Here is a 27283-nt window from a genome sequence, read left to right as displayed (position 1 = left end):
GAGAATTAAATGAATCCTACATTCATTTTTAAATTTTAGATTGGTTTTCAGAATCTGAATTACTTAGATTCTGGAAACAAATTTATATTCTGGATTCAAATTAACATTTGGGATTCAAATACAAATTATGGATTCATTTGAGAATCTGGTTTCGGATTCTAGAATCCAATATTAGATTCCAGATTCCAGATTTGGATTCAGATTCTCGAATTATATTCTGGTTTCAAATTCCAAAATTGGATTCATGTTCTAGAATCGAATTCTGGATTTAGATTCTGGATTCATATTCTATACAGAACTAAGATTGTGTGAACATTCAGATTCTAAATTCCGATTATGGATTCAGATTGTAGATTCTGCTTATCGATCCTAGATTCCTGATTCCAGATTCTATATTTTACAATGAATTCAAATTCTGGATCAGGACTCCAGGACTCAGATTCTGGAAGCTGATCTCTGCTCTGGATCCAAATTATCATTTAGAATTCAGAATCATGTTTTGGATTTATTTGAGAATTTGATTTCAGTTTCTGGATTCTGGAGGTAATATGAGTTTTTCAAAGCAATTGGGATTTTTTTTGACTCAAGTGTCACTTTTGAAAAAGGTGTATCGATTTTAGTAAGAGAAATCTTTGATAATTTATATCTCAATAACTATGAGTCCTACCGAAATAGTGTCTTAGAAATATGTGTGTATTGATGTTAAAACGTGAAAAAATGTACACTAAGAAAAAAAAATAAGTACACTTTTTTTATTTACAAAAAAACTTTAATTCGCAATATTTTTTTTTTAAGTAAAATAGAAGTCATGTAGAAAATTTAAAAAATTAGTCCAAGATGGTAAAACTATTTTTGACAAACTTTGTGGAATATCGATTTTTTTATGAATTTTCGAAACTTCGAATTTTTGTATGTTAACAATCATTTTTATCCACAAATTATGAATCCTGATTTGATTCAAAACAAAAAAAGCTCTTTATCAATCTTAATAGGCTCTTTTAATATGTTTGTCGTGTTATACCTTCACGTTCATGAAATTTAATGAATTTGCTTATAATTTTCAACAACTTTCTCAAATACATCATTATGGTAAAAATATATGTTTAGAAGTTATCCATGTTATGTTTAGGAGTTTTAACCCACATGCCTTCAAATGTTTTTCAACGTAACGTAACAACGCATTTTCAGGACGATTTCATTTGGAACTACTTCTAAGAGTTACATTTTGCATGCGAAATAACCTTCTCAGCCATTCAAATGAAAGTTTCTTCTTCCGTTTCATCTAAAAGTGGATTGTCCCTGATCGTTTTCCAAAAAGAAGGACGGGAGAGAGACATAGGAGAGCATAGCAGTCACAACAACAACGAAAGTTTCATTTGAATATAAACTGCAAGGATAGGATGTGTTTCAATTCGTTCTGAAAAAAATAACGCGTGAAAACTTCGCTTCATAGTGAAGAGTGAAACGGATACACGTGAAGGAGAAAAGATGTTTTGTTCCTAGAGCGTGAAATGAGATCATAATGTGTAGTCAGCGTGAATAAGGTTCAACTTGAAATGCAGAAATTCAGTATTATTTGATGAATGATGATCTTAACACTGGAATCTGGAGTTTAGGATTTTGGAATCCGGAATTATTCTAGAGAATTTATTATAACTAACGTTGAAAAGAATAAGAAACCGAATCTCTGGAGATACTTTGGAACATTTTACCAGGTAGTCCTGAGTTATATTAATACACAAAAATAACTTTTTCATGGGAAGAATTAACATGTTGCGAAGGTTTTTCGGTAATCAACATTTTTTTTCGAAATTGAGCATTGTACCAATTAGCAACGGGCGGTCAACCGTACCCATTGGAACCCATTTTGGGCGTATTTTGCCCGAAGGGGAGGACAGCAAGTCATTTACTTTCGCCGATCCATTACTATTGTGCTTACAGAAGTAAGAACTTACAGCGTCGGAAAACAGAATGGTTTTCAAACTAACAATAGAGCATCAGGAGAGTTTCTGAGTGGCACAAGGTTTCCCCACAATAGTTTTTGTTAGACAGGAGAGGAAAAGGACTTTGAGTGCACTCTCACCTATCATTAATATTGTTATCACTGCCAACATCCGTCGTCATCAGAGGAGGGCCTTCCCTCGATCCTCCCGCCCTAATAAGTGACCTACATATGTAGGAGTAGGTAATGGCGAAGCCTACCACAGTTCAAACGAGCGCTACTTGGCGATGCTCAGAACACAATGAGGTAAATGTAATTGGAGTTTTTAACGATGCGTGTGCAATCTGAGCGAAAATCGATCGTATTAGAACCCGGAGGAAAGCTAAATACACAGAGATCTGCCCTTTTCTCGAATCATTATCCATTCACTCCGCCCGGGCTAGATCTAATTACTTATTCAATCCACTATTAGACACAACACAGAGTCCCGGTGGAAGCCATGTTCCCTCCAATCATTAGGCAAACCACTGACTCCGAACCTTATCGTTTCCTGGGGAGCTGTTGCACAGCGTTGCACAGAGCCATGTACCGAAGGCCGAGCGTTTATCACGGGATTCTCTCGTGTTTCGCGGTCTGCTGGAGCAGACCCCGTTTCAAACATCGACCAGCGCCAGCGTTCCAGACCATGAATAAATAAACATGGAAGCATAAATTATGATTTTAATAATTTTTTATAATTTCTGCTCACAATCCTGCACACCTATGAAGAACCTTGACGAAGCCGAAGTGTGTAGTAGCACGGAAAGGAGGCAACAACCGCACCACCTTCAAAAGCCAATGTTGCATAAAACCTTCTTTCATCCCTTTTTATGCCACACAGCCGAGGGAGGGGTTAGCGGAAAGGAGAAGGAACCAGCCGGCTCACCTTGCTCGGCAAGTTGAGTGAAACGGCTCATTGCCTTGCAGGCAGAGTCTACACGTCTTTTCGGGGTAATAGTTGTAACAGCCAAGCAAGTCTCATACCTCTCTCTGCCGCTGCACAAGGGCTTATCAGTGACCGAGTTTACCTGCCTTTTTTCCGGCTCGAGGTTTCATTTTCCTCTCGGCTACAGTTACCACACACACGAACCAACGGATGGTGGCCTTAATTCGACGGTACAAATAGCAACATATGCATCACACCACACCACACCGAGATATCCTCGTGTTTTTCGTCGAGCTATGGCTAGAGAGGGGGAAGGGAGATCATGAATTGTTGATGAGGCTTGTGCGCACTGCGAGTGCTTCTTTTGCTCGTCTAGGTTCTCCCCCCGAAAAAAAAGGTGTGCGATGGTAACCACTCTTTTGCATGGAGAAAAAAAAATTACATGTAGCATCTTACTTGCGATAATCGGTAACAGCGAATATTCTCTACCGTGAAGTGCGCTTACCTGGAAAAAAAAGAAAGAGAAAAAAAAGATTGTTAAAACATTAGTTGCCGCGGAGGATGTTATTGGTAAATGCTTGGATTCGAATGCCCAGCGCAAGAGGGGGGTGCACTTGTTTCGGGTGGTTCTGCACCAGGTACAACAGCATCTGCTGCTCTCCAAATGCAGCCAACTGCAACTGGTGCAATAAACTGCCAGGCTCAAATATTGTTACGCTCTTGTAACGAAACAGATTAGCTTCCGTCCGTCTCCCATCGGGCGCCTCAACAGACGAAAACAGCACTAGAAACCAGCTCAAGATAAATAAATTAATAGCGAAACAAAATTTGAGCACGATTTCTCCTCCCTCCCTCCCAATAATCCGATGGAAGTAAAACATGGGTCGGAGGAAATAAGAGCACACGATATTTCCTAGAAGACGTGAAGTAATTAGAAGTAGCTTCGACTCAAGAATTTAGACTCGAAGTATTGCATTGGAAATTTGCGTGAGGGCAAATATGATTTTTTTTTCTGCCTCGGCTGACTGACTGACTGACGAACTGAGACTATCAAGGGGAGGCAGCGGCGGTGAGAGTTGGAAAAAATCATCCATCATCAAATAGCGCCACCAGGCGAGCGTGAAAAACGGTTCTGGCAGCGTCAACACAAGATATGCTACTTGAGGTAGCGGGAGGGCACGACGGGTGAAGAGGGAAAGGACGCGCCGCGATTCGCGGTGCCGGTGTGAAAAATGAGAACCATTCAGGTGATCTATGGAGGTAGCGGTGGAGGCGGTGGCGGCGACAGAAAATGGGGAAAACACACAAAAAGCGCGGGAAATCCATTAGTTTACAGTTAAATGATTTCAACGCATTAATAGTCAAAAATATCGCGCGATGAAATGTTGAAAAATCATTAATATTCGACGGAACACAGATTTGAGAGCGCCGGGATAGACAAACACGCAGGATGTATTTCGCGATTATTGCTGCTGAATGCAATCCCATCCGCACGGATATTAATTGCGAGAGACCGACAACCGGAGAGCGGGGGAAACCATTTATGCCCCTCCCGAGATTGCATTAATTACTAGCTTCGCAAACCTCTCTCTCGCGCGCGCCCTAGAAAGCCACACAATGGACGGTAAGGCAAGAATAAGCGATTTCTGCACTTAGTAGGAAGCAAGCTAACCATAGCTTAGCAAGAGCATCACCGAGCCGGAAACTCGGCAGCATAGTTCTCCTTTCCCGGCGCCTGCTGTAATGGAGCTAATCCTTCCCCCAGCCTCCCCCACTACCACCCATTCACCCAAAGCTCATTGGTATAAAATTTCAATTAATCCCAACGTCTCCCACTTAGTTGGGCCTCCCTTCACTTCTAGGGCGCGCGCTCGCTAATCAGCCATTTTCCCGCTTTTTTTCTTTCCAGACGCTATGCCACAGAGAAACAAAGAAAGAGAGAACTGAAGCGAATCCGGAAATGGCATGGTCAAGCTTCAAATCCGCCAGGAATGGCAAGTAAATTAATGGTTCCGCTTTATTAACAACCGATGTGTGGGGGAGGGGAGCGGGGAAAGGGGGAGGCGAAAGACCACAGGTTGAATGCAAAGATTTGGGCTTGTATAGCGCACGCGAACGCACGGGAACGGGCTTTTGGTGGACTCACATTCAAACAATGGACTTTTATGGTGTACGAATAGTTACAGCAGATTCAATAGTCACTAATTGATTTCTTTCTCAAAAATAAAATCTGGAATTGGTCTTCTGAATTCTGAAATCTAGAGTCTTAATCCTGAATCTGAATCCAGAGTCTGAATCCAAAATTTGGATTCAGAATCCGAATCTCAGAATCTGAATCCAGAATCTGATACAAGAATTTCAAAATACGAATAGAGAATCTAAAATTTTAAAAATATTCCTTCCCAAAAATGCTCTAAATAGTAAAAATGGGATTGTAAAAACTGGAATCTGGAATCTCTGAAATCTGAATCTGTGGATTCTCAATCTCTGAAATCTGAATCCATGAAATCTAAATATCTGAAGTATGATACTATGAAATCTGAAACTCTAAAATTTAAATCTCTTAAATCTGAATCTCTGATATTTGAATCCCTGAAATCTGAATATCTGAAGTCTGATTCATTGAAATCTGAATCCAGAATTTGAATTCAGAATCTATGTTCAGAATCTGAATCCGGAATCTGATACAAAACTCTCAAAATACGAATAAAGAATCTAATATTAAAAAAGCTATTCCTTCTCAAAAATGATTTAATTAGTAAAAAAGGGTTATAAAAATTTGAATCTGGAATCTCTAAAAATCGAATCCCTGAAATCTGAATCTCTGAAATCTGAATCTTTGGAATCTCAATCTCTCTCAATCTGAATCCTCAAAATTTGAATCTCTGAAGTCTAATTCACTGGAATCTCAATCCCTGAAATCTGAATCCATGAAATCTAAATCTCTGAAGTCTGATACTCTGAAATATGAAAATATGAAAATGAAATATGAATCTTTCGATACTGGATCCTCAAATTCTGAGTCTCTGAAGTCTGATTCACTGGAATCTGAATCCAGAATCTGGACTCAAAAACCGAATCCCTGAAATCTGAATCTCTGAAATCTGAATCTTTGAAATCTCAATCTCTGAAATCTGAATTCATGAAATCCAAATCTCTGAAGTCTGATGCTCTTAAATATGAATCCACATCTGGGTTCTCTAAAATTTAAATCTCTTGAATCTGTATCACCGAAATATAAATCTCTGAAGTCTGCTGCACTGAAATCTGAATCCAGAATGTGGTTTCAAAACCTGAAACCAGAATCCGAAATCAGAGTCTCTAAAATCTGAATCTTTGGAATCTGAATCCATGAAATCTAAATCTCAAAATAGAGAATCTAAAATTATAAAAATATTGCTTCTCAAAAATGCTTTAATTAGAAAAAAATGGATTAGAAAAACTAGAATCTGGAATCTCTGAAATTCGAATTTCTGAAATCGGAATCTATTATATCTGAATCTATGAAGTCTGATTCACTGAAATCTGAATCCAGAATCTGGATTCAAGACCTGAATCCAGAATTCTAATCCGGAATTAATTCAAATATGACTCCAAAATTTAAGAAAATAACTGTGTCCCAAACGTTAATTCAAATCCGGAATATGAATATGAATCTAAATCCAATGTAGGAATCTTAATCCAGAATCTAAACCTAATCTAATATCTGGAATATGAACTCAGAATTTGAGTCCATGTTCTAAATATTAATCCAAAATATATATCTGAAATCTAAATGTAAATTTGAATCAGGAACATGAATAGAAATGTAATAATTTAAATCCAAAATTTCCATCTGAAATCTGTAATTAAAATCTGGAATTTGAATTCCACAATCCAGTATCCAGAATCTGAATTCAAAATCGAATCAAGAGTCTGAATCCAGAATCTGTACCCAGAATTTGAACCGAGAATTGCGTCACCTAGTTGCAAAACCGGCCAACTCCACATGTTTGAGAAATTAGTTTTTTCGGCTTTTTAGACCTTAGATACATTGTTCCACTTAATGGTAGTGAGAAACAGCATCAATATCAATTAATTCCCTTTAAAGTACGTGTTTGGAAATCATGATGTGTTGCCAAACCGGTGACATGATGCCACAATAAGTCGTCTTTCCTGTAAAATTTTTATTTTTGGAGTTGGCCGGTTTTGCAACTAAGCTACACAATTGGAATACAGAATCAATATCGAATTTCTGGAATTCAAAACCTAGAATCCATAATCTTAATATGGAATACGAACTCAGAGTCTGAAGCAAGAATTTATAAAGATTCCAATATATAAATCTGAATTCCAAATTTTGAATCGTATCAAGAATATAAACAAAAATATTATAATTCAGCCATTCCATTCCAAACCGATATGGTGGTTCTCAGATTTTCGTTAAAATTGGTAGTTTTGTTGCTCATAGCAAAATATTTGACTCGTAATTTTTCTTTTTTCTTTAGGGTGCCCATTTCCATCTTAGGGTGGTCCGAAAAATCTTTTTTTTTCTTTTTTAAAAGAAAAATCATCGCCTTTTAAAAGAGAAATCATAACTTTTGAACTATGGACCGACTCAGATGATCGACATATCAAAGTGAAAACAATTAGCTAACTTTTTTTGGAAAAATATTATACTTGCAAAAAGTTTGAATTTTGATTTGGAAATTCCGATTGTTTTTGATTTATGTTGTTTTCATAACTTTGGACAAGAGGGCCCTATATATTTTTCCGGAAAGCTGAAGCTTTTTACATAATATATCCAAACATCAGAGATGTGATTTTTGACGTTTTTTAAGTTACGGTTTTCCAAAGTTAACCGATGGTCCAAAAAATCATTTTTTTCCCTTTTCCCAAAAATGACTTTTTCAAAAATTCATAGCTTAAAAAGCTAGGACCGAGCTTAAAAAGCTAGGACAGGACCGATTCAGATAATCGACATATCAAATTGAGGCTGTTTCTTTTTGAAAATAAAAATTTTAAACTGACAAAAAATAGGATCCCAGTCGCATAGATTCAGTCTATTCGCAAAGGAATATTGAACGAAGGCTGAAATATAAGATAATTTTGAGAAAATCATAATCTAAAACCAAAGAGAAACACATATTTGATTTTTGGAGACTAGCTTCAATTGGCTTCTATTTGATCAATAGCTGTGATTCTTTTTCAAAAGTCATCTTTGGAAAAAAAGAGAAAAAATGATTTTTAATCATCGGTAATCTAATTTATATCTCAAAAACTATGAGTTCTACCGAAATAGTCTTAGAAAGAGTTAAAGACTATTGATGTCCAAACGTGGAAAAAAATATACGCTGAGAAAAAAAATATTTATTATTTATTTACAAATTAAACTTCAATTTGCAATATCTAAAATCCTTTTTTTTTATTTTTTCATATAAAATAGAAGTCATGTAGAAAATTTAAAAAAAAGGGTACAGGATGGCAAAATTATTTTTGACAAAATTTGTGGAACATCGAATTTTTCTGAATTTTCGAAACTTTTTGTATGTTAACAATCATTTTTAGCCACAAATTATTACATTAAGGTTTTTTTACACGAAGGATACGTACCTCGTAAAAAAACGCGTTAAAAAATGACGCGTTTGTAGGAAAATCCACTTGAAAAAATCGCATGAATTCGAGAATCCACGAAAAAAACCGCGTTGATCGGGAAACCCACGTAAAACACGCGTTCATTGGAAAATCCGCGTAAAAAAAACTTAAACGTTAAAAAACGTGGGTGCATTGAAAAAAGAGTAGTTAATACTTATAGGACATTCGGGTTCTTATTCAGTATACCATCGAACTTGCTACTCAATATATAATTAAGACTTGATATTCGACAATGTAATCACAACCAAACACTAGCGAAAAGGACGCAATGCGAATAATTCCTCTAGGAACGTTTGCGCCATTTCAGAAGACAACATCGGAGAAAAGACGAAATTCGCACAATGTTTTTAAAAATGACCTCTATTTGCAAAACATGATTCCTCGTTTGCCAAGATTGAAATCAGATGAAACACCGCTGTGGGGATCCAACAACTCAAAAAATACATCAATCAATTTCGACCAAGACCAAAAAATTCGTGCGTGCTCTTCACGAATTCGCCAATCGCCAGTGCAAATATAGAATCATCCCCCCCTCGACCCGTGGTAATCTCGTTAGAGTCTCCGAGAGGCAGGCAGATACACACCGTTGGCATGCCTACCAGCCGCAAATTAATCACGCAAACCCACATCGTTTATTTTACGATTATTCAACATAAATTTTATTGCGGGGTAAAGTCAGGTTTTCTCATTCTACGGGCGCGCGCCCCTTGAATGCGAAGTTAGCTGTCCGGATTGTGACTATCAAGAACGGAGAGGATGAATCCCTGGCGAGAGTGCTCTGGGTATCTTCTGGATCGTCGGAAGGTAATTTTTGTGTGTGAGATGATGGTTGCAATAATTAACGAGCACCCCCTCGAAAAGCTTCCATCGCTTGTAAACCTTTCTGCTGCCCAGTACGCGTCGAAGATCGGGCAGATCTAGGAAAAACACTATTATTTCCACTACTTTAAACCAACAACGACACGGACGGTCAGGACCGTGGTCATCAGCCCCAAAACGGTAATTAGGAGTTCTTTTCCTAGGGGTGGCACGCGGAGTTCCCCAACGACGAGTATACGACTTCCTACAGGCCGCCGCCCCGTGTCCAAAGAAAAATGGTGAAATGTGAAAAAAAAACATCTGTGTCACAAGATGAGAGAGATTAGACGCGTTTTCGGGGTTCGTTTTCCGACCATCACAAGATGAGATTTTTAATTGGGAGACTCGTCGTCGTCCTTGTCGCGTAGTTGAAGCAAGGTTTTGTTGGAATTTTAACGGTTCCACGTTTGAATTCAGCATTAACCTATTTCGGGGAATGATAATTTTTCGCCAAGCAAATATTTATAACACTCGATCCCATCAAAGTGGCATGTAAACCATCGTGTTTTAGAGCATTGTGTGGGACCGCATCCCGATGGAGCTATGCTTCATTTATTGAAATATTCAGAATAATTATGAACATCAGCTCTGCTTCAACATACCACCGCTAAATCCACACACACACACACACACAATGGTCTCTTGCAATGTATTGTGCCTGGATTCGATGCCAATTATGGGTAGCCACATAATTGCGTGTGCACATAAAAGATGTATTTCCCCAGGGGGGGGGGGGATGGGGCACCTCCCAAACCCCATCGCCTAAGGACACGCCCGCGGAGCGCTTCCAACGGTCCGATTTCGGACGGCGCGCATTCAACGGGGTGTTAAAACCTAACACAAATAATTAATTAAATGAAATTTTAATCTTTCATAGAGTTAATTAAATTCATTTGCCATCATTACAAACAACATCACCCCATCATCATCTGCTGGCAGTGGTGGTGGTGGTGGTATGTTGGATGTCTGCCAACCGTGGCAGGTGAGGGAATTAACCCCACAATTTTGCTACTCATGCATCCCAGCCGTCCTCTCATACCAACGAATTATGCAATACAATTAAAATTTCAGCTTAAAGAGAGTGAAAACCTAGCAAAAGTTGCAACCTGTGTTCGGGTTATCGGGGTCCGAATCAACCGATGCTTCCGAACGCATCGCGGAGAACGGGAAAATTGCGATATTAATTTTTCAATCTCTTACCGGAACTGGTTCCCGGTCCTGGTCCCAGGCCAGATGATGACGGTGACACAAATGCAACATGTCGAAAATGTGCGAAATTGTTACAATTTCCGTTGTGAATTAGAGGTGTGTGTGTATCTGTGTGTGTGTGTGAATTATTTTGAAGGAAAAAAAAGTAACACCGGGTTTGATTACTTGTAAAATTTGATGAAACTCAGCCCAATCAACAGACTGTCCGCAGTTCTCGTAGGTGGTTTGAATCACACACAACACGTGCACGGTAGCATCGCGCTCATGAATAACTAATCAACTTTGATCAATTAATCACTAATGAAGAAATAATTTGTGTGCACACACACACACAGTGGCAGCTGCGGTGGCGATTTGTCTCCGCGCGCTTTGAACTACTTTGGAAGCCTCCAACTAATCGACTGCAAAACAGAATCCAATGCTCTCCATTAAGCACAATATCTTCGCAGTCCGTCCCTCTGTGACCATCTCCCTGTTGCATGTGGTGCGTTTGGGAAAGGAAGTGGTTCAGGTGGTCACACACAGGCACTTGTCCCATTATGCGGCACCACAGCAACATCGGTTGCCCTAATTAACGGTAATTGCTTGAACTGTAGCCAAATCGGATTTTCTTCGTCCTCCAACATGGTAGTTCATGGAGACATTACAGAAAGTTTGATGGAAATGTTATGCATTAAAACTTGCATCGAGACCAAAACTCCTACACCCAAAATTAATTTTAGTACATGTTTCGATATCCCGATTTATTACATTGGATGAGCCTAAAAATAACGGAAAATGTGCTACGCTCAAATACTGGTATAGCATTTGTATAAATATTTGCCATTCCATGCCAAAACGATATTCCCAGGTTTTCAGATTTTCGTCAAATGTGGTAGTTTTGATCTTTATAGCAAATTATTAGACCCGATTTTTTTTTTGTTGGGGTGACCATTTCCATTTTAAGGTGGTCCAAAAAATCCATTTTTTCGCATTTTTGTCGAAAATGACTTTCGAACCACTAGACCAATTCAGATGTTCGACATATTAAATTTAAGCCAATTAGCTGGTATTTTTTTGGAAAAATACTACAGTTGCAGAAAAATTTAATTATGTTTTCGTTAATATTGATTGTATTTGTTTTTTATAGTTTTCATGGTCTCGGGACCAAAGGCGCTATATTTTTTTATATATATTTTTTTTGGAAAGCTAAGGATTTTCCACATAACATATCTCGAAACCAGGGTTTTTTTCGTTCTTGAGTTATGATTTTCCAAAGTTAACCGATGGTCCGAAAAATCATTTTTTCCACTACAAAAAATCATAACTTTTGATCTACTGAACCGATTCAGATGATCGACATATCAAATTAAAGACAATGACTTTTTTTCAAAAATTCATTACTTTCGAACCACTAGACCAATTCAGATGTACGACATATTAAATTTAAGCCAATTAGCTGATATTTTTTGGAAAAATACTACAGTTGCAGAAAAATTGAATTATGTTTTCGTTAATATTGATTGTATTTGTTTTTTATAGTTTTCATGGTCTCGGGACCAAAGGCGCTATATTTATATATATATATATATATATATATATATATATATATATATATTTTTTTTTTTTTGGAAACTAAGGATTTTCCACATAACATTCGTTCTTGAGTTATGATTTTTCAAAGTTAACCGATGGTCCGAAAAATCATTTTTTCCACTACAAAAAATCATAACTTTTGATCTACCGAACCGATTCAGATGATCGACTTTTGGTCTTGTTTGAAAAATATTAAACTCTAAATCAAAATGGATTTTGTTTTCGTAATAATTGATTATATTTGTTAATTATAGCTTACATCGTTTCGGAACCAAGGGCGCCATATTTTTTTTATATTTTTTTCTGAAAGCTGGGGTTTTTTTTCACATAATATATCCGAATACCAAAGAGGTGTTATTTTTCGTTTTTTTGATTTTTAAAGTTAACATGTTTTCAGTTTTCCTTCAATATTTCTATGCGATTAAACTGGATGTATGTGACTATAATCCAATTAATTGGCAAGCGTGTTATTTTTTTCAAAAAGGCTAGCTGGTAGGCTTTAATTTCATATGTCGATCATCTGAATCGGTCCAGTAGTTCAGAAGTAATGAATTTCTGAAAAAAATCATTTCTGGGAAAAAAACCGAAAAATGATGTTTTGGACCATCGGGTGATTTTTAAAATCATAACTTAGAAAAAAAATCTTTGGTTTCGAGATATGTTATATAAAAAATTCTCAGCTTTTCAAGAAAAAAAAAAAATTTGGTACCGAGACCATGAAAACTGTAAAAAACAAAATTCAAATTTTGTGCAACTCTAGTATTTTTTCAAATAAGATTAGATCCGCGTTAACGGCATCGAGCTTCGTATTACGAAATTGGGGAGTAGGCATGACAATATAGGGTTGCAGAAGAAATGAGCACACTTTTAAAATAAAAATTATGATTGAAAATTATTTTTTCCAAATCGAATTAGTATTCTATGTAAATGAAAATTACTTTTGCTTGCAAGTAGGGAAAAAATATCATACAAAAATTGTGTCTAAAGATAATTCTATATTATAATGGTAAATTTTGGTGAGAATATCTGGAAATTCATAGAAAATAGTTTTAATTAGGGTCAGAACAACGTACTTCTAGTAGGTAAATAACGCCAAGAAAAAAATTTCATACAAATTTTAGTAATTCAAATCTAATCTGATAGAGAAAAGTTGGCCTCATACTAACTAATGTCGTATCCAGATGTCGAAGCCATTCCACCGTTTACGCGAATTGGCTTTAATTTGATATGTCGATCACCTAAATCGGCTCAGTAGTTCAAAAGTTGCGAATTTAAAAAAAAAAGTTTTTTTTCGAAAAAAGTAGAAAAATCTGATTTTTCGGACCACCCTAAAATGGAAATGGTCACCCTAACAAAAAAATTAAAAAATACGGGTCTAACTTTCCACGAAAATCTGAGAACCATTATATCGTTTCGGCATGGAATGGCTGATATATGGTATAGCAATATAGGACCAATATGAGCGAGCGAAACAAGAGATACATTGCAGAAAAGCACGCATCGTAGCTTTTCGCATACTTTGCCACATACACGGCCCAGACCGAAAAGAATATAGATTCACGTTTATGCTCTCGTTTTTACTCGTAGAAAACACATTTCCAACTTCATTTCATAATGAGGTATAATATTATAACGCATTTATGCAACAACTCCAATGGCTATGTGGATAGCGTGGTCGTGTAAAACAGCCTTGCATTCTAGCCGACCTTGGTTCGATCCCCGTTAACATTGTTTAGACTTTTTTTTGGGTACAATCCCAAAAAAGATGAAAAAAGAAAAAATAAACAGATGTCTGCTCCCATACATACAAACATTTGGAAGCTTTTGAAACAGGTGCTTTTATTTGTTCATTTCACCCTTCAGCACACGAAAAAGCATTTTTTTCTGCCGAAGATGAAATGTTTTCTGCCAACGCTAGTTTGGGTGTACTAAGTTTGAAAAACTGGAAACGAAAAGAGAATCGGAATAACAAAGTTCAAAGTTTCCATGCAGGTATTTTACGCATTTCAGTGTCATTTGTTACTTGAGGTCAGAGTTCAACGTTTAAGATGAAGGATAAAAAATATTATGCCATATAGTGAGCCGTTGTCAATCAATCAGTACGGTATGGACCGAATAATACTCCTTGAAATAATTTTAATTGATTTAATAAAATCTTGGAGCATACGAAGACGAATGTTTTTTTTTTTTGCAATATTTGAACTCAAATATTTCACGAAATTTTTCTTCGGGATCTTTTAGTCAGAAAAATTTTGGCTCACAAAAAAGTATCACGAAATGCGGAATGGTCGAAAGTGCCATGATAAATGATTAAATTTCGATTAAATAATAAAATCACAAATGGGAAATCGCACAAAATTAGATTTTACTGCACACCATTTAGAAGCTACAAGAGATTTTCAAAGTACAAATTATTTGTAAATAATGTATTGATGAAGCTTGCAAACGTGGACAAAAATTGACAAACAAAAATATATATATATACATCGAAAACAAAACAAAGGTTAGTCTTTCTAAGATTTTGATATTTCAGTTTTCTCTCAACTCTCTAAAAAGACATGAAAAGCTGCTAGAACCATAAAAATCGAACATGTTTACCTTTAAGGTTCAGTATAATATTTTTTCTGGAAAGTCTTTAGAAATACCTGACATTTCTGAAGTTGTAAATCGGTCAAACGCTTCAAGAGTTACAAATATTCAAAATATAGTAATACGCTAATTATTAAAAAAAACGATTTTGCAAACCACACATTGAATTGAGTACCCTAAAGACGAAATACAGCCGTGTAAAATGTATCTTGTGTATCTTTTTTTTTTTTGAATTGCTGAAATGTAACATCTAACAGTAAAATAATGAACTAACAAAACTGAATCAAGGATTGCTAGAAATTTATTGATGAATAAGAGGGAAACTAGTTGTGTAGCTGCATTCCTTCGATAGAGGTGATAGAAAATATTCAAGTAATTCTTCTTAGTATATGTTTGTGAGTGATTTTATGATAGTTTGGATAACTTGATAATTTAAATCAATGTGTTTAGAAATTTCTAATTACGCCATAATTTTTCTTTTCAATTCCACAATTGCTTTATCGTTTTAAATCGAGTATCCCTTTAAATTACTAGATAGTAAAGTCCTAAAATTCATGAATCGTAGTTTTTCCTAGAGCAATTCCATGCCAAATCGGCCAAAAAACAGCAAATTTTGACTGAAAATAACATTTAGAATACTGTTAAATATCTTACTCAAAAATTGAATTTAATATTGAATAGTTTTATATCTCAAAACACTCCTGCGATATATTTTTTTAATACTTTTATTGGAGAGTCCTTTTAATTTAACAAAGTTTGACGTATAGTGGAGACGTGCCGGACTTTCCAAACTGGCGATATAAATTTTTGAAAATTTGTGAAATTTCGATGCTTTTTGAAATCGTAACCATTTAAGAAAAAATAAAACGAATAATAGAGCCTACACGTGATTCAACATAAAAAATTATATATAAAGATCCAGTTTGGAAAGTCCGACAGGTCACCAAACTTTCCTGATTTTTTTAATTCATTTCCAATAAAAATATACAAAAAATTTCTAAGTTTTTAATAATAAATTCATTTTTTGAGTCAGATTTTTAGAAAGGGTATTCTAGAAGATATTTTTTCTGATTGGCCAATTGATTTTCCAACAACTTTGTCAAACATCATACTTTAATCAGACACCTGGATTTTGGGTTAAGAATTTATGAAACAAAGATCAATTGTTTGTGAATACGCTTTTTTCAAAATCAGTCGTAATTTAAAATGGCCGTGTCACAATGAAAATTGTTTTCTTAGGTAGTACCTAGTTTCGATTTTTCGATTCTCGATTTCGTTTTCGATTTCGATTCTTAGGTAGACCGGCCGGTTTTTTTTAGTCTATTTGATCGGCCATCAGCACATGAACAGGATTTTGGGCCGTTAGTATGATGAAATAGTAACAATATTGTTTGATTACATAGTGCTGACACTTACAAGATACAGTTTGAATATGGTCACATAGACTACTTTCTATGAAAAATTGTATACATTTTCAAATCGAATTTTTATCATCTTTTGATGCCTGAATATCTTAGTTTGGATACTTATTTCTAAGTTCTAAGGCCGGTGACGTGGAATTGCTCCATAGGAAGGAGTCAAAAATATCTCAAGTAACAAAACTGATTGGATGAGTGATTTGATTGAAAAAAAATCGCTAAACCTGGAAAAGTTTAAAAATAAATTGAAAAATCGATTTTTTTCCATCCCGATATTCTTTGTTTATTACGCATACACATGTCAAACAAGCAAGAATTAAATAGAATACGATGAATTTCATACAAACTCATCTTAGGAGTTGGTAAACTCAGATATCGGTGCAACGTTATGGGTAAACAAATATTGGTCAACTAGTTTACTTGATACTTGAAATATTAGAAAAAAATAGACTACTTTTTTAAAAAGGGCCAAAGTTTTTTTTTTCCTATTTTTTGCTCAAAAATTTGTCCTACAAAATTTTGGTCAAATAACGAAATGTAGGAAATAAAAAAAAAACGAAAACAAAATTAGAAAATTACATTGAACAAAAAATTATTCTAAAAATCGAAATTAATTTTTCTCAAAAACGATTGTTTAAAATTTTTTTAAAAAATATATTCTCTCTCCTTTATTTGTCGATATTGACGAATTTCAATTTCTTACAAAAATTCATAGCTCAAAAAGGGTATTATTACCTACAAAATTCTGCTCAAAAGATGAAATGTAGAAAATAATCAAAATTTTCATAAAAAATACCAAAAATTGTTTTTTGTTTAAAACGCTAAAAAATATCTTCAAAATTAAAATTCATTTTTCTCAAAAATGTATTTTTTTAAATTCTCAACAAAATTATATGAGTAGCTCTTACAACTTCCAACAAGATGGACAAAACAGGGAAAGGAAAAAGGAAACAGCTTTCCATGTTTTTTTTTTTTAATTTCAACTAATCCTAATTTTGTTTAAAGTCATGATAGCGATATGGCGTATTCGACAGTGTTTTAGATCTTAATATTCATAACCTTTTTTGTGTATAGTTTCTCGCCTTTGAGATGTTCTTGACATGTTTCCAAAAAGAAAAAAATTGGAAAAACTCTTTCCTTGTAAAAGTGCCCATCTTCCCATGTATCAATGACTTGTTGGAAATTGAAAGGGCTATTCATGTATATTTTCTTCATTATTTAAAAAAACGCATTTTTGAGAAAAAATAATTTTTAATTTTCCAAAAAATTCTTTTTCAGTTCAATTTTGTTTTAAAAAATTGTTTGATATTTTTTAATGAAAACTTTAATTATTTCCTACATTTTATTCTATAACTAACATTTTGTAGTTTCTGAATTAGGATTTTTCGAAAAAAAGGTAGAAAAAAAAATTCACTCAAACAATCAGAAACTATAAGATCTACAAAATGTTAGTTAGTGAATGAAAAATAGGAATTATTGAAGTTTTCATTAAAAAATATCAAACAAGTTTAAAAAAAATTCATAGTAATTTTTTTTTTAAATTAAAATTCATGTTTCTCAAAACTATGTTTTTAAAATTCTTTATTCCAGTAACTATAAATGATAGAAGGTTGATGTCTTCGACAAGAGTTCATATTTTAATAAGATTACAAACTTTGTCGAATACGCTATATCGCTATCTTGACTTTAAACAAAACTAGGATTAGTAGTAGTTTTTTAGAGGCGAATAAACTGCGAAATTTATAGCCAAAAAAGAAGAAATAGATTTTTTTCAAAGAAAACATGAAAAAGTTGTTGGAAAAACGTTTTCCCTGTAAAACTACCTATCTTCCGATGTATGAGTGACTCTTATTGGAAATTGTAATGGCTAAATATCCACATACTTTTTTGAGAATACTTTTTCAAGAAAAATTAATTTTAATTTTTTATTATTTTTTTCAATGTAATTTTTTAAAGAAATTTCCGGCCTTTTTTTATTTTTTTAAACGATTTCCTACATTTCATCCTTTGACCAGAATGTTGAAAAAAAAATGTTTGGCCCTTCTCAAAAAGTAGTCTAATTCTTTTTCGAATATTATATTTTAATAAGTATGCAAAGTTGCTCAAATGACCAATGTCTTTACTCCCACAACGTTTCATCTGAGGCCATTCGAGTTGGCATGAGATTCGCGTCATAAGAAGCTTCGAAACCGCAAAAACCAGAAATAGCTATTTTTCTAGTTTTTTGTGTAAAATGATACAGTTGTACGTTTAGAAAGTTCATTTGAATACTTTCATGTGTATTTATGAAAAATATAAAAACAGTCCGGCGATTGGAGAGTTACAAATTTTCGGAAAGGAGCATATTTTTCGAAGTAAAAATGGGAAAAATATACAACTAAAAAAAAGACGGGTGGGTAATGTCGGGGACATAACCGAAGAGACGTAGGACTCCTTTTGGTCGGAACCATTTGAGAGGAACATAAATTGGACCAATCGAATCGAGGCACATAGTGTGTTTGGACAATGCTTGACATTTCATAATTATTCGATTGTTTATCTCCACAAAAATAAAATGTCATTCGTTGTGATAGATGCGTAGAAAAATTTCCTATCAATTGATGTGAACATCTTTGCGATCATTTAAGAAATGATCGAGTTATGAGCGTTCGAAATCTTTCATTTTTTCCCCTTGTTAAGTGCCTAGATTTTCATTTTACCTCCTGTATCTTCCTTATATAAATATATGAGTATCTAGCGTGTCTTCTAGTCCGACATTTCTAAACAAATCCATTCTTGAAGTTTTCACATGAAAATATGAATATTTTTTTCCTTAAAAAGTTCCATCGAACGCCTGTCATTTGCAATTTTCCAAAAACGGACTTCATTGGCGTTTTATCAACAATGTCGACTGTTCCCTTTTTTTAAATTTTTGAAGAGGAATAAATATACGAGAATTTTGAGGAAAATAAGAGCCACTCAAAATCCAGGCTGTTATTTTTGTTTGTTTTTTTTTCTAAAGATGGTTCTAATTAGTGATAGAGTACCTTGTTTTTACAAGAAGTGCTAGTGGTGATGGTAGTAGTGGTAGTAGTAGAAGAAGTAGTAGCAGTAGAAGAAGTGGTAGTGAAAGCGTAAGAGGTTGGAGGGCTGCTGCCGTCGCTACCGTCGTCGTGCGGGATAGCTGCGACAAAGCTGTAGGAGGGATAGTGCAGGCCCTGGCTATCGCCGCCGTTAGTCTGCTGGGGCTGGGAATAGTAGGAATTGGGCGAGGATTTGGCACTGCTGTGGCAAGAGGTGGTGGATGAGATAGTGGTGTCGGAGTGGGCGTTGTATAGCGAGTTGAAGAGGCCGTTGTTGCTGCTGCTGCTGCTGCTACCATTGGTGGTGGTGCTGGAGATGTTCAGAGCCTCCTGGTGATGAGGATGATGCTGCTGCTGGTAGAAGCCAAGCTGATGATAGCCGCCAAAAGCGGCTCCTGGACTGACTCCGTTGTTCTGGGCAGCGATGGCTGCGTGTAGCATCGCAGCCGTCGGTAGCGGCGGAGGTTGCGAATAGAGGGGTGTCTGTTGCGTGGGCAACCCCGTCGTCGTCAACAGCGGTGACGGCAGAAACGAGGAGTGGTGGTGATGGTGATAGTGGTGTAACGAGGATGGTAGAATGTCACTGGTGGTTAATCTTACCATTATCTCTTTGCCGGTGGGAATGTTGTTGGAGACTAGGCTTGGCTCGCTTCCGCTCAGGGAGTTACTTCCGGTGCCGAGGTTGATCTCGGTGTAGCGACTCAAAATCAGAGTTGGTGGTATGATGGTAGAAGGAGTCGGCGGTATGATGGTAGCAGGGGTCGCCTGAGGCGGTTGCTGTTGTAGGAGCAGCTGGTGTTGCTGCTGCTGCTGCTGATGCGACTGCTGGTAGTGTTGATAGCTGCAGTGACCGCAGAAGCACAGCTGTAGGGCAGCGTTACAGGCTGTACCGTTATTGTAGAGGGCAGTAGTGGTCGCCGCTACGGACGAACCGGTAGAGGACGGGGTCGAGTTGCAGCTAGGATACAGAGGGAACTGCGCCGGATAGGCGGTCGGTAGACTCGAACCGATCGGTTGGCCAACTACAGTGGAAGCCGCTGACGAGAGACCCGCGGTTACCGTTGGTTGTTGCTGATGTTGCGCTAGTGGCGGCGGTATAAAGGGGGGAACAAAGATCGGACCCGGTCGGAAATACGTGGTGACGTAAATTATCTCTAGTGTGCGTGGGGTAAGTGTTGAGATTGATTTTTGCTTTCGCGTGCTTTTTGTTGTCTACCCTTAACTTTCAAAAACGAATAGTGACGGCTGCTGATTGCATCCAACAATAACTAAGAACTGTGAACAACGACTTTACTTGCGCTAATCCTAACTTTGATAATTGAACGATTTACTTCTTCACTTTTTTTTCCTAACACCTTAACGATTATGTTTATTTGCTAGATATTTGCTACTGTCTGTGTGTGTGCCTTCACGTGGCGGAAATATATAGAACAGATTGTCAATTGATTGATTGCAGATTGATTGTCGTCGAGTGGAGCGGTTTCTACTACGATTCGACTATACTACGGCCTAGACAGATACACTATATAGATATGTTTTTTACATGTAAAAATCTCAATGTAGATTATTAAAAGTTTTTTTTTTAGAAAATAGAAGATTGTCAGAGTTTGGAAACACGACTCGATTTGGGGCACGTTCACTTGCTTGATTGGGATCCCGTGCGCACCTGATTGGTCTGAACAGCGGTTGAATTGATTGTCAAAACGCTTTCTCCTTAAATCGATGATATATTATTATCTTACTTAGCCGCTAGTGGTAGTATTCCGGGAGTTGGTGTCTCCGCGAAAAAACTGGGATTGTTTAGCGCAAAAAATGCTATCAGAATACAAAACACATCACTCTGTCTCTCGGTTTTTTTTTCTTCGCACTCTCTCTCTCTCTCGCACCTTTTCGGGATTGTTTGGAACTCTAGCTTCTAAAAATACACCTATTTTTGTGTTCGCTTCCGCGGTTGTATATGTATATTGACTGATTGGATTTTTCTTCTAATTTCTGTTCGATTGCCTGAACGCACCCTTTGCTCGCTTTTTTCCTGTTCTCCCCCTTCTTCCTGACTTTTGGTCTACGCTAATAAGTACGGTCGTGAGTGTTCTTCCAGTGTGGTTCTACGATATGGCCGCGCTCAAGAGTTTAACCATGACGAACACGAAAGACGAGAAATATATTTATCGTAATTATTTTTGATTATATGTATGTAACCGGTTTTCGTTCCCTGGCTTCCTTCTACCTTCTTCTACCCGCGCGCCGATGATCACACACAAAGTCCGATCGCGCAAAAGAACGACCGAAGCCGCAGCAGAAAAAGGTAACAACAACGGGTCGAGGAAATAGTAATAATAAAAAACCTGAATCTCGTGAACGCTCTTCCAAAGACCTTCTTCCTTCTTTACTGCGCTGTGTGGTGTAAACAATCGCTTCTTTTTCCCGTCGTTCTTAAGATCGAATCTTACGTACGAATGGTTTTTTTTCCTCTGTCTCTCTGTTTCTGTTGTTTCTTCAGATTCTCACTTGCGATGGCTTTGCAGCCAGCTAACTACCGTGTGCCCTGCCCGGTTTTATTTTTTTGTTGTTGTTGTGGAGTTGGTTAGATTTCTTCTGGAACGCGGGACCTCGGGAAACTTGTTTGTATCTTATTTTTTTGTTTTTGCTCTCTGTTCACTTCGATCGTAGTCAGAAGAAGACTTTTCAAAGAGTCAGAACCTGGGGTACCTGGCGTAAAAACTTGATATACATACACACACACACACGCACGAACCGTTCTCGTTTGATATGTTGATTGTCTCTCTCTCGTTTTTCATGCACTACTTAACTTTAGGTTAGGAATTGATTGGAGTCTTCCTATTGCACAATATACATCGAAAACTCAAAAAATCTCACGACACAACAGTGTTTTCTTCGCACTTCTATTGGTGATTAGTAGTAGTAATAGTTCAAATCTTTGGTTCAAACGCTCACAAAATAGGTTCTTCCTCTGCTACCTAATTGTAATGTGTTTAATTTAATGTTTTTGCCGCAGCTATTGAGCAACTCTAACTTTAATCTCAGATTTCGACACGAAATAAAAACAGGTCCTATAATACCTTTTCTCGCCCTCGCTAAAATTTACCTCTAACGTGTTGCCTTATTAGCTTATAGAACAAAAACAAATCTCAACAAAATTTTACTTTACTTATTTTTTCAGGTATACTTCTTTCCGCTTACTCACAAAAATTGCACAATCTCTAGTGTTTCGTCACGATGAATTTCTCCGCGGTTTCGATATCTGCCGTTTTCCGTTTGTTTGTTTGTTTGTTTCCGTTTTTTTTTTCTTTAAAGAGCCTCTACTGTGAATGTCAACGTTTCGGTTCGCGTCCCCACGGGGAGGTGGCGGCGGCTTACTTTTTGTTTAGGACAGGGTTTTTAGGGGGTAGCTTGGGACCGGAAGGACACTGCGTTTAGGAATTTGTGGATGTGGATGATGCACTTCTCTCTTCTACTACTTCTCAGAGGGAATCGCGCTGATTTTCTTGGTATGTTTCTCCTTCTTGCTCTTCGACCTGCGTTCCGCTGACTGATGACGTTTGGGATGACGCTTGTCGCGCTGTGTACACTCTTCTGGCAGCAATTATTCTTCTTCTTGCACCACTACTTTTTTTTACTGCGTAACTCGCGCACTCACACGACTTATCGAACTCGCGGAGATATTCGCGCACTGCAAAAGGAACACGCGCGTGTTTTGGCGTTCCAGAAGGGAGCCCGTGCCACACACCGAACCACTCTTATTCGAGGGGGCAAATATGTGTGTGGTGTTAGTGTCCGCGAAATGATGTGTGGGAACGTGGAAAACCGTGAGGATGGGCGGCTTTTGGCTTAGTCGTCGTCGTCGTCGTCGCGCGGAAATTTGATTTTTTTTTTCTAGAAACAAGTACGACGCGATGGAAACTTTGAACGGACCTGGGATATTCTTCTGGTGTGGTATGAATTCTTGGGTTTTGCTGGACCGGTTTGGAAAAAACGATGGATGATGAATGGTTGAATTGATTGAATATAATCGGCAGCGCAGACGGTACAGAGAGAACGTTTTGCGGGAAAATCGCGTTATCGACTGAACCGAGCGAACCGACGGCGGTGATGACGACGTCCTGAAGATTCTGGCTCTGCGGGACTCTGGCTGTATGCACTCGAGACTCGTCGGGTTGGTGTCGTATCTTCGGGCCCGTATCACACCCTCTCGCTCTCTCTCACTCGCGCACTCGGAGACTCTTCTCCTCTTCGGAGCTAGGCTTTTCTCGGGAAACAGGTAAGTGCGCGCGTGTGTGCTCGTGAGTGCCTCGGTGTGTGCGTGCGTGCGGTTGCGAACACTGCGCGCTGCCGTCCCGCTGGAGTGAGGAGGATTTATTTTGATGTACTCGTTTCGTTTGACTGCTGTTTTAATGTTAATTTCATCACACTTTTTTTTGTTTGCCTTTCTTTTCTTTTCCTGCAGAACTTGAAAAAATGTGTGCCGGTTAGATGATTTCAATCGACAGACGCGCGCGGAGGATAGAATGAAACGGGTTAAAGCGAAGACTGTACAAAGACTGAACCGAGAAAGCTTCGAGGTTCTTCGACAGCAACAACAGAACTGGACGTATTTCTCCTCCACATACATTCACTCTCGCGCGCCGAAGAAGAACCGATCGACCGACCGACCAGAGAGTCAAAAGCTGATACATAAAATACGAACCATGCATAATAATTCAAACAACAAAAAATCCTCCAAAATCAGTCGCTCCCTTTCCAACATACACATCCACCGCCGAAGCGCGATCATCCCGCGAACGAGCGAAAAAGAGATCTCCGCGGAAGAACAAGTGTAAGTAACACACCAACCGCCGGGAGGGAACCCGACGAGGAAGAACCCAAGCGCGAATCATATGAGGAAGACCACGGGTATAGAACACAACTCCATCCATCCCCCATCTCGGTCCACTCGCACGCGGCAACCGGCGCAACGCGCCGAAGCGTGAGTTCTCTTTTTCGCTCGCTCACACACTCACCTACATTGCATTGTTGTGCGCGCCCGACCGAACCAAAAAAAAACCAAGCCCACCCACCGCCACCTTGCGATGAATCACAGTCACAGGGAATTCATCTTCTCCTTCTCATGCTGTTCATCGCGTGACATCGCACGTTCCGCGCGAGAGAGCTCGCGAATGACTGAATGAACGAATGAATCCGTGGGATCGTGGGATCGCCACTCGTCGGCACAGGTGCTGCGCGATGATTCTCGGGCACAGACGGAAATGAAAGTTCGGTTAATACGTGAACGAGAGAAAGAGGGAGCGCGCGCGCTTGTTCGGAATGGTTGCTCTCGTTCTGTCGACCGCGTCGCGGTGGTTGCCTTTTTTTGTTCTGACGATGATTCCGATGACTCTGTTTTTGTTGCTCAATTTTCGCAGGTGAACACACACGGAAGGTGAAAGAGAAAAAGGTAAAACGGGAGAGAGTGAGGCCACCGCCAGGGAATGGGTTCTATGCTAAACCGAGCTTTGGTTGCGATAGTTGGCGGGAGAGGAAAGTAATACGCAGAATGGTAAATTATTTAGTGGCTTTGCATCGGGTGCCACAATATTGATACAGGAAAGCAATGAAATTGATTAGCGCGTTTTGATGTTTTGGTCTTTTCAATTAAACAGATTGCGAAACTAATAAATCCCAGCTCAAGCGCTCGAATGGAAGCAGTTAGACGAATTCCGGGAAAGTAGATAGCACAGAAGAGAAGTATTGATATAGAAGAGAGCTAGTTTTATAGAAGTAACAATTTTGACACGATAAAAAAAATCTTGCATGTTCAATAAAAAAGTGAAAATTATGCGTGAATTACTTTTTGTTCAAATAAACATACCTCTAGTAAGCCGCCTACCGAGAGAGAAGAAAAAGTTTGTTATACATTGGTTAGAAAACTTTTTGCATTGGTTACTCGATGCTTGAGGTGAATTGTATGGTCTAGTTGTGAAATACAAATTTGAGCAATCTTATGGGATCATTCATCGCCAGTTTCAACTTCGGGAACAACCAGAAGTTGACACGGTACAAAATTATTCAGAAACGGAGAGATGACAAGGTACCTATCTATCGAATATCAGCTCAACCAAGAAAATAAATGTTTTATTCAGAAAAAGCAATAGTAAACATGTCAGCCTGGTAGTGATCTTCATCGTTGACCATCACTTTTTCCGGACTTCCCATTTCCACCGCTTCAAACTACTTGTGATCGTTTCTTGTCGCATTGCACAAACTCACTTCCAAAAGGTATGATGACTTTCTATCTTTATGTTCTACTAGCAGATCTGCCCGAACTCCATCACGCCTTGAAATACATTCATTCGTTGGTCTTCTGGTTGGCCTTTTTCAAGGCTATATAGCAAGGCACAATGGTCCAGGAGATGCATTTAAGTGGAAATTAGCATTTAGAGCTCGACAGTTATTCTCTAGACAAAAACTGTCTGAGACTAAATTGTTACATATGATAGAGCGCACATTTTTAAGCTATCAAAAATAGGATGACCAAACTTGTCGATGAAATACAAAATATAACTTTCTTATCTTTATAGATAGAGGTAAACATAGTTCGAAAATGTTGTAGTCCCAGTTATTTGAGACATCTTTGTAGAACAAAGTTTTTTTTCTATCTCTTGAAATAACCGATATACCGATAACCGATATTGCCCTAATGTAACAACTTACATAGAAAGTGCTAAAAACAACTTTGAGAGCGCTCATTTTTATGTTATCAAAAATAGGGTGACCAAAATTGTCAATGAAATAAAATATCTAACCTTCTTATCTTCATAAACAGTGATAAACATAGTTTGACAATGTTGTAGCACCAGTTATTTTGAACAACTTTGGAGAACAAAACTTTTTTATATAAACGAATTAGCGCTTTTTTCAAAGTTACTTTAGGGTGACCATGAAAAAATGGGTTTTTTTTTGCTTTAACTTTTATATTTCAAATTCTACATCAAAACTGTGTTCGTACGACTTTAAAAGCTTATCAATACCAACATTTTGCGATGCAGAATTTGTCAATATCTTAATCCTGCTCAAAGTTATCGATGGGTTTTCATCCTCATGATTTCAATTTTAATTTACTCAAACACGAAAAATAACATAGTTTTAAGAATCACATATTATATAGAGTGAAATTTGTGCTTTCAAATTCCGTCAACAAACATTTTTTATGTTTGCCCCAAAAAGAATGACAAACAAATGAAAAGAGCGTGTTTTTTAGGAAGAAATATCAATAACTTTGAGTGAAGTTGTGATATTGACAAGTTTTGCATCGCAAAATGTTTGTATCAGTAAGTTCTAAAAGTCTTTCGAAGACAGTTTGTATGTAAAATTTGAAATATGAAAGTTAGAGCAAGAAAACAGTTTTTTTCATGGTGACCCTAACGTAACTTAGAAAAATGCGCTATATCGGTTATTTCAAGAGATAGAAAAAAACTTTGTTCTACAAAGATGTCTCAAATAACTGGGACTACAACAATGTCGAACTATGTTTACCTCTCGATAAAGATAAAAAAAGTTATATTTTGTATTTCATCGACAAGTTTGGTCACCCTATTTTTGATAACATAGAAATGAGCGCTCTATCATATGTAACAACTTTGTCTAAGACAGCTTTTGTCTAGGGAATAACTGTCGATCTCCAAATGCTAATTTCCACTTAAATGCATCTCCGGGACCATTGTGCAGTGGTACTCAACCTTTTGTCGTAGGACTACGAATTTGATTCCTATACAGAGGGGTCACTCTACGAAAAATGTAACGAAAAATAAAGAGCTTTCAAATGCATATTACGCAGAATCATTTTTACGATATATAATATAATACAGTCATTCCATGCCAAACCGATAAAGTAGTTCTCAGATTTCTATGAAAAGTGGTAGTTTTGTTCCTTATTGAAAAATATTAGACCCGTATTTTTTTTATTTTTTGTTTATGGTAACCTTTTCCATTTGACCGTGATATTGATTGTAACTGTTTTTCATTATTTTCATGGCTTTGGACTTGAGGACGCTATATATTTTTTATATTTTTTCTT

The 27283-nt window shown here is 37.2% G+C and overlaps 1 protein-coding gene across 11 annotated transcripts in view; it reads right to left on the bottom strand.

The window, feature by feature from the left end:
* LOC129775128 (polypyrimidine tract-binding protein 2) overlaps window positions 1-27283 on the bottom strand; it is a 658886-nt gene that overhangs the window by 274084 nt on the left and 357519 nt on the right. The window contains exon 1 of one of the 11 annotated variants that reach the window (XM_055779529.1): window positions 19813-23686. The exons of 8 other annotated variants lie outside the window; for them this stretch is intronic. In XM_055779529.1, the coding sequence (XP_055635504.1) occupies window positions 19813-19815 (3 nt within the window). In that variant the 5' untranslated portion in view covers window positions 19816-23686. Of the gene's footprint in view, window positions 1-19176; window positions 19764-19812; window positions 23687-27283 lie in introns of those variants that run through there. 2 more of the 11 variants (XM_055779537.1, XM_055779448.1) reach the window with 2 other exon arrangements.

Source organism: Toxorhynchites rutilus, chromosome 1 (assembly GCF_029784135.1).
Source record: "Toxorhynchites rutilus septentrionalis strain SRP chromosome 1, ASM2978413v1, whole genome shotgun sequence".
Taxonomy (NCBI): domain Eukaryota; kingdom Metazoa; phylum Arthropoda; class Insecta; order Diptera; family Culicidae; genus Toxorhynchites; species Toxorhynchites rutilus.
The sequence above is the reverse complement of the archived record's forward strand: the minus strand, read 5'-3'. Positions and strand labels throughout refer to the sequence as shown.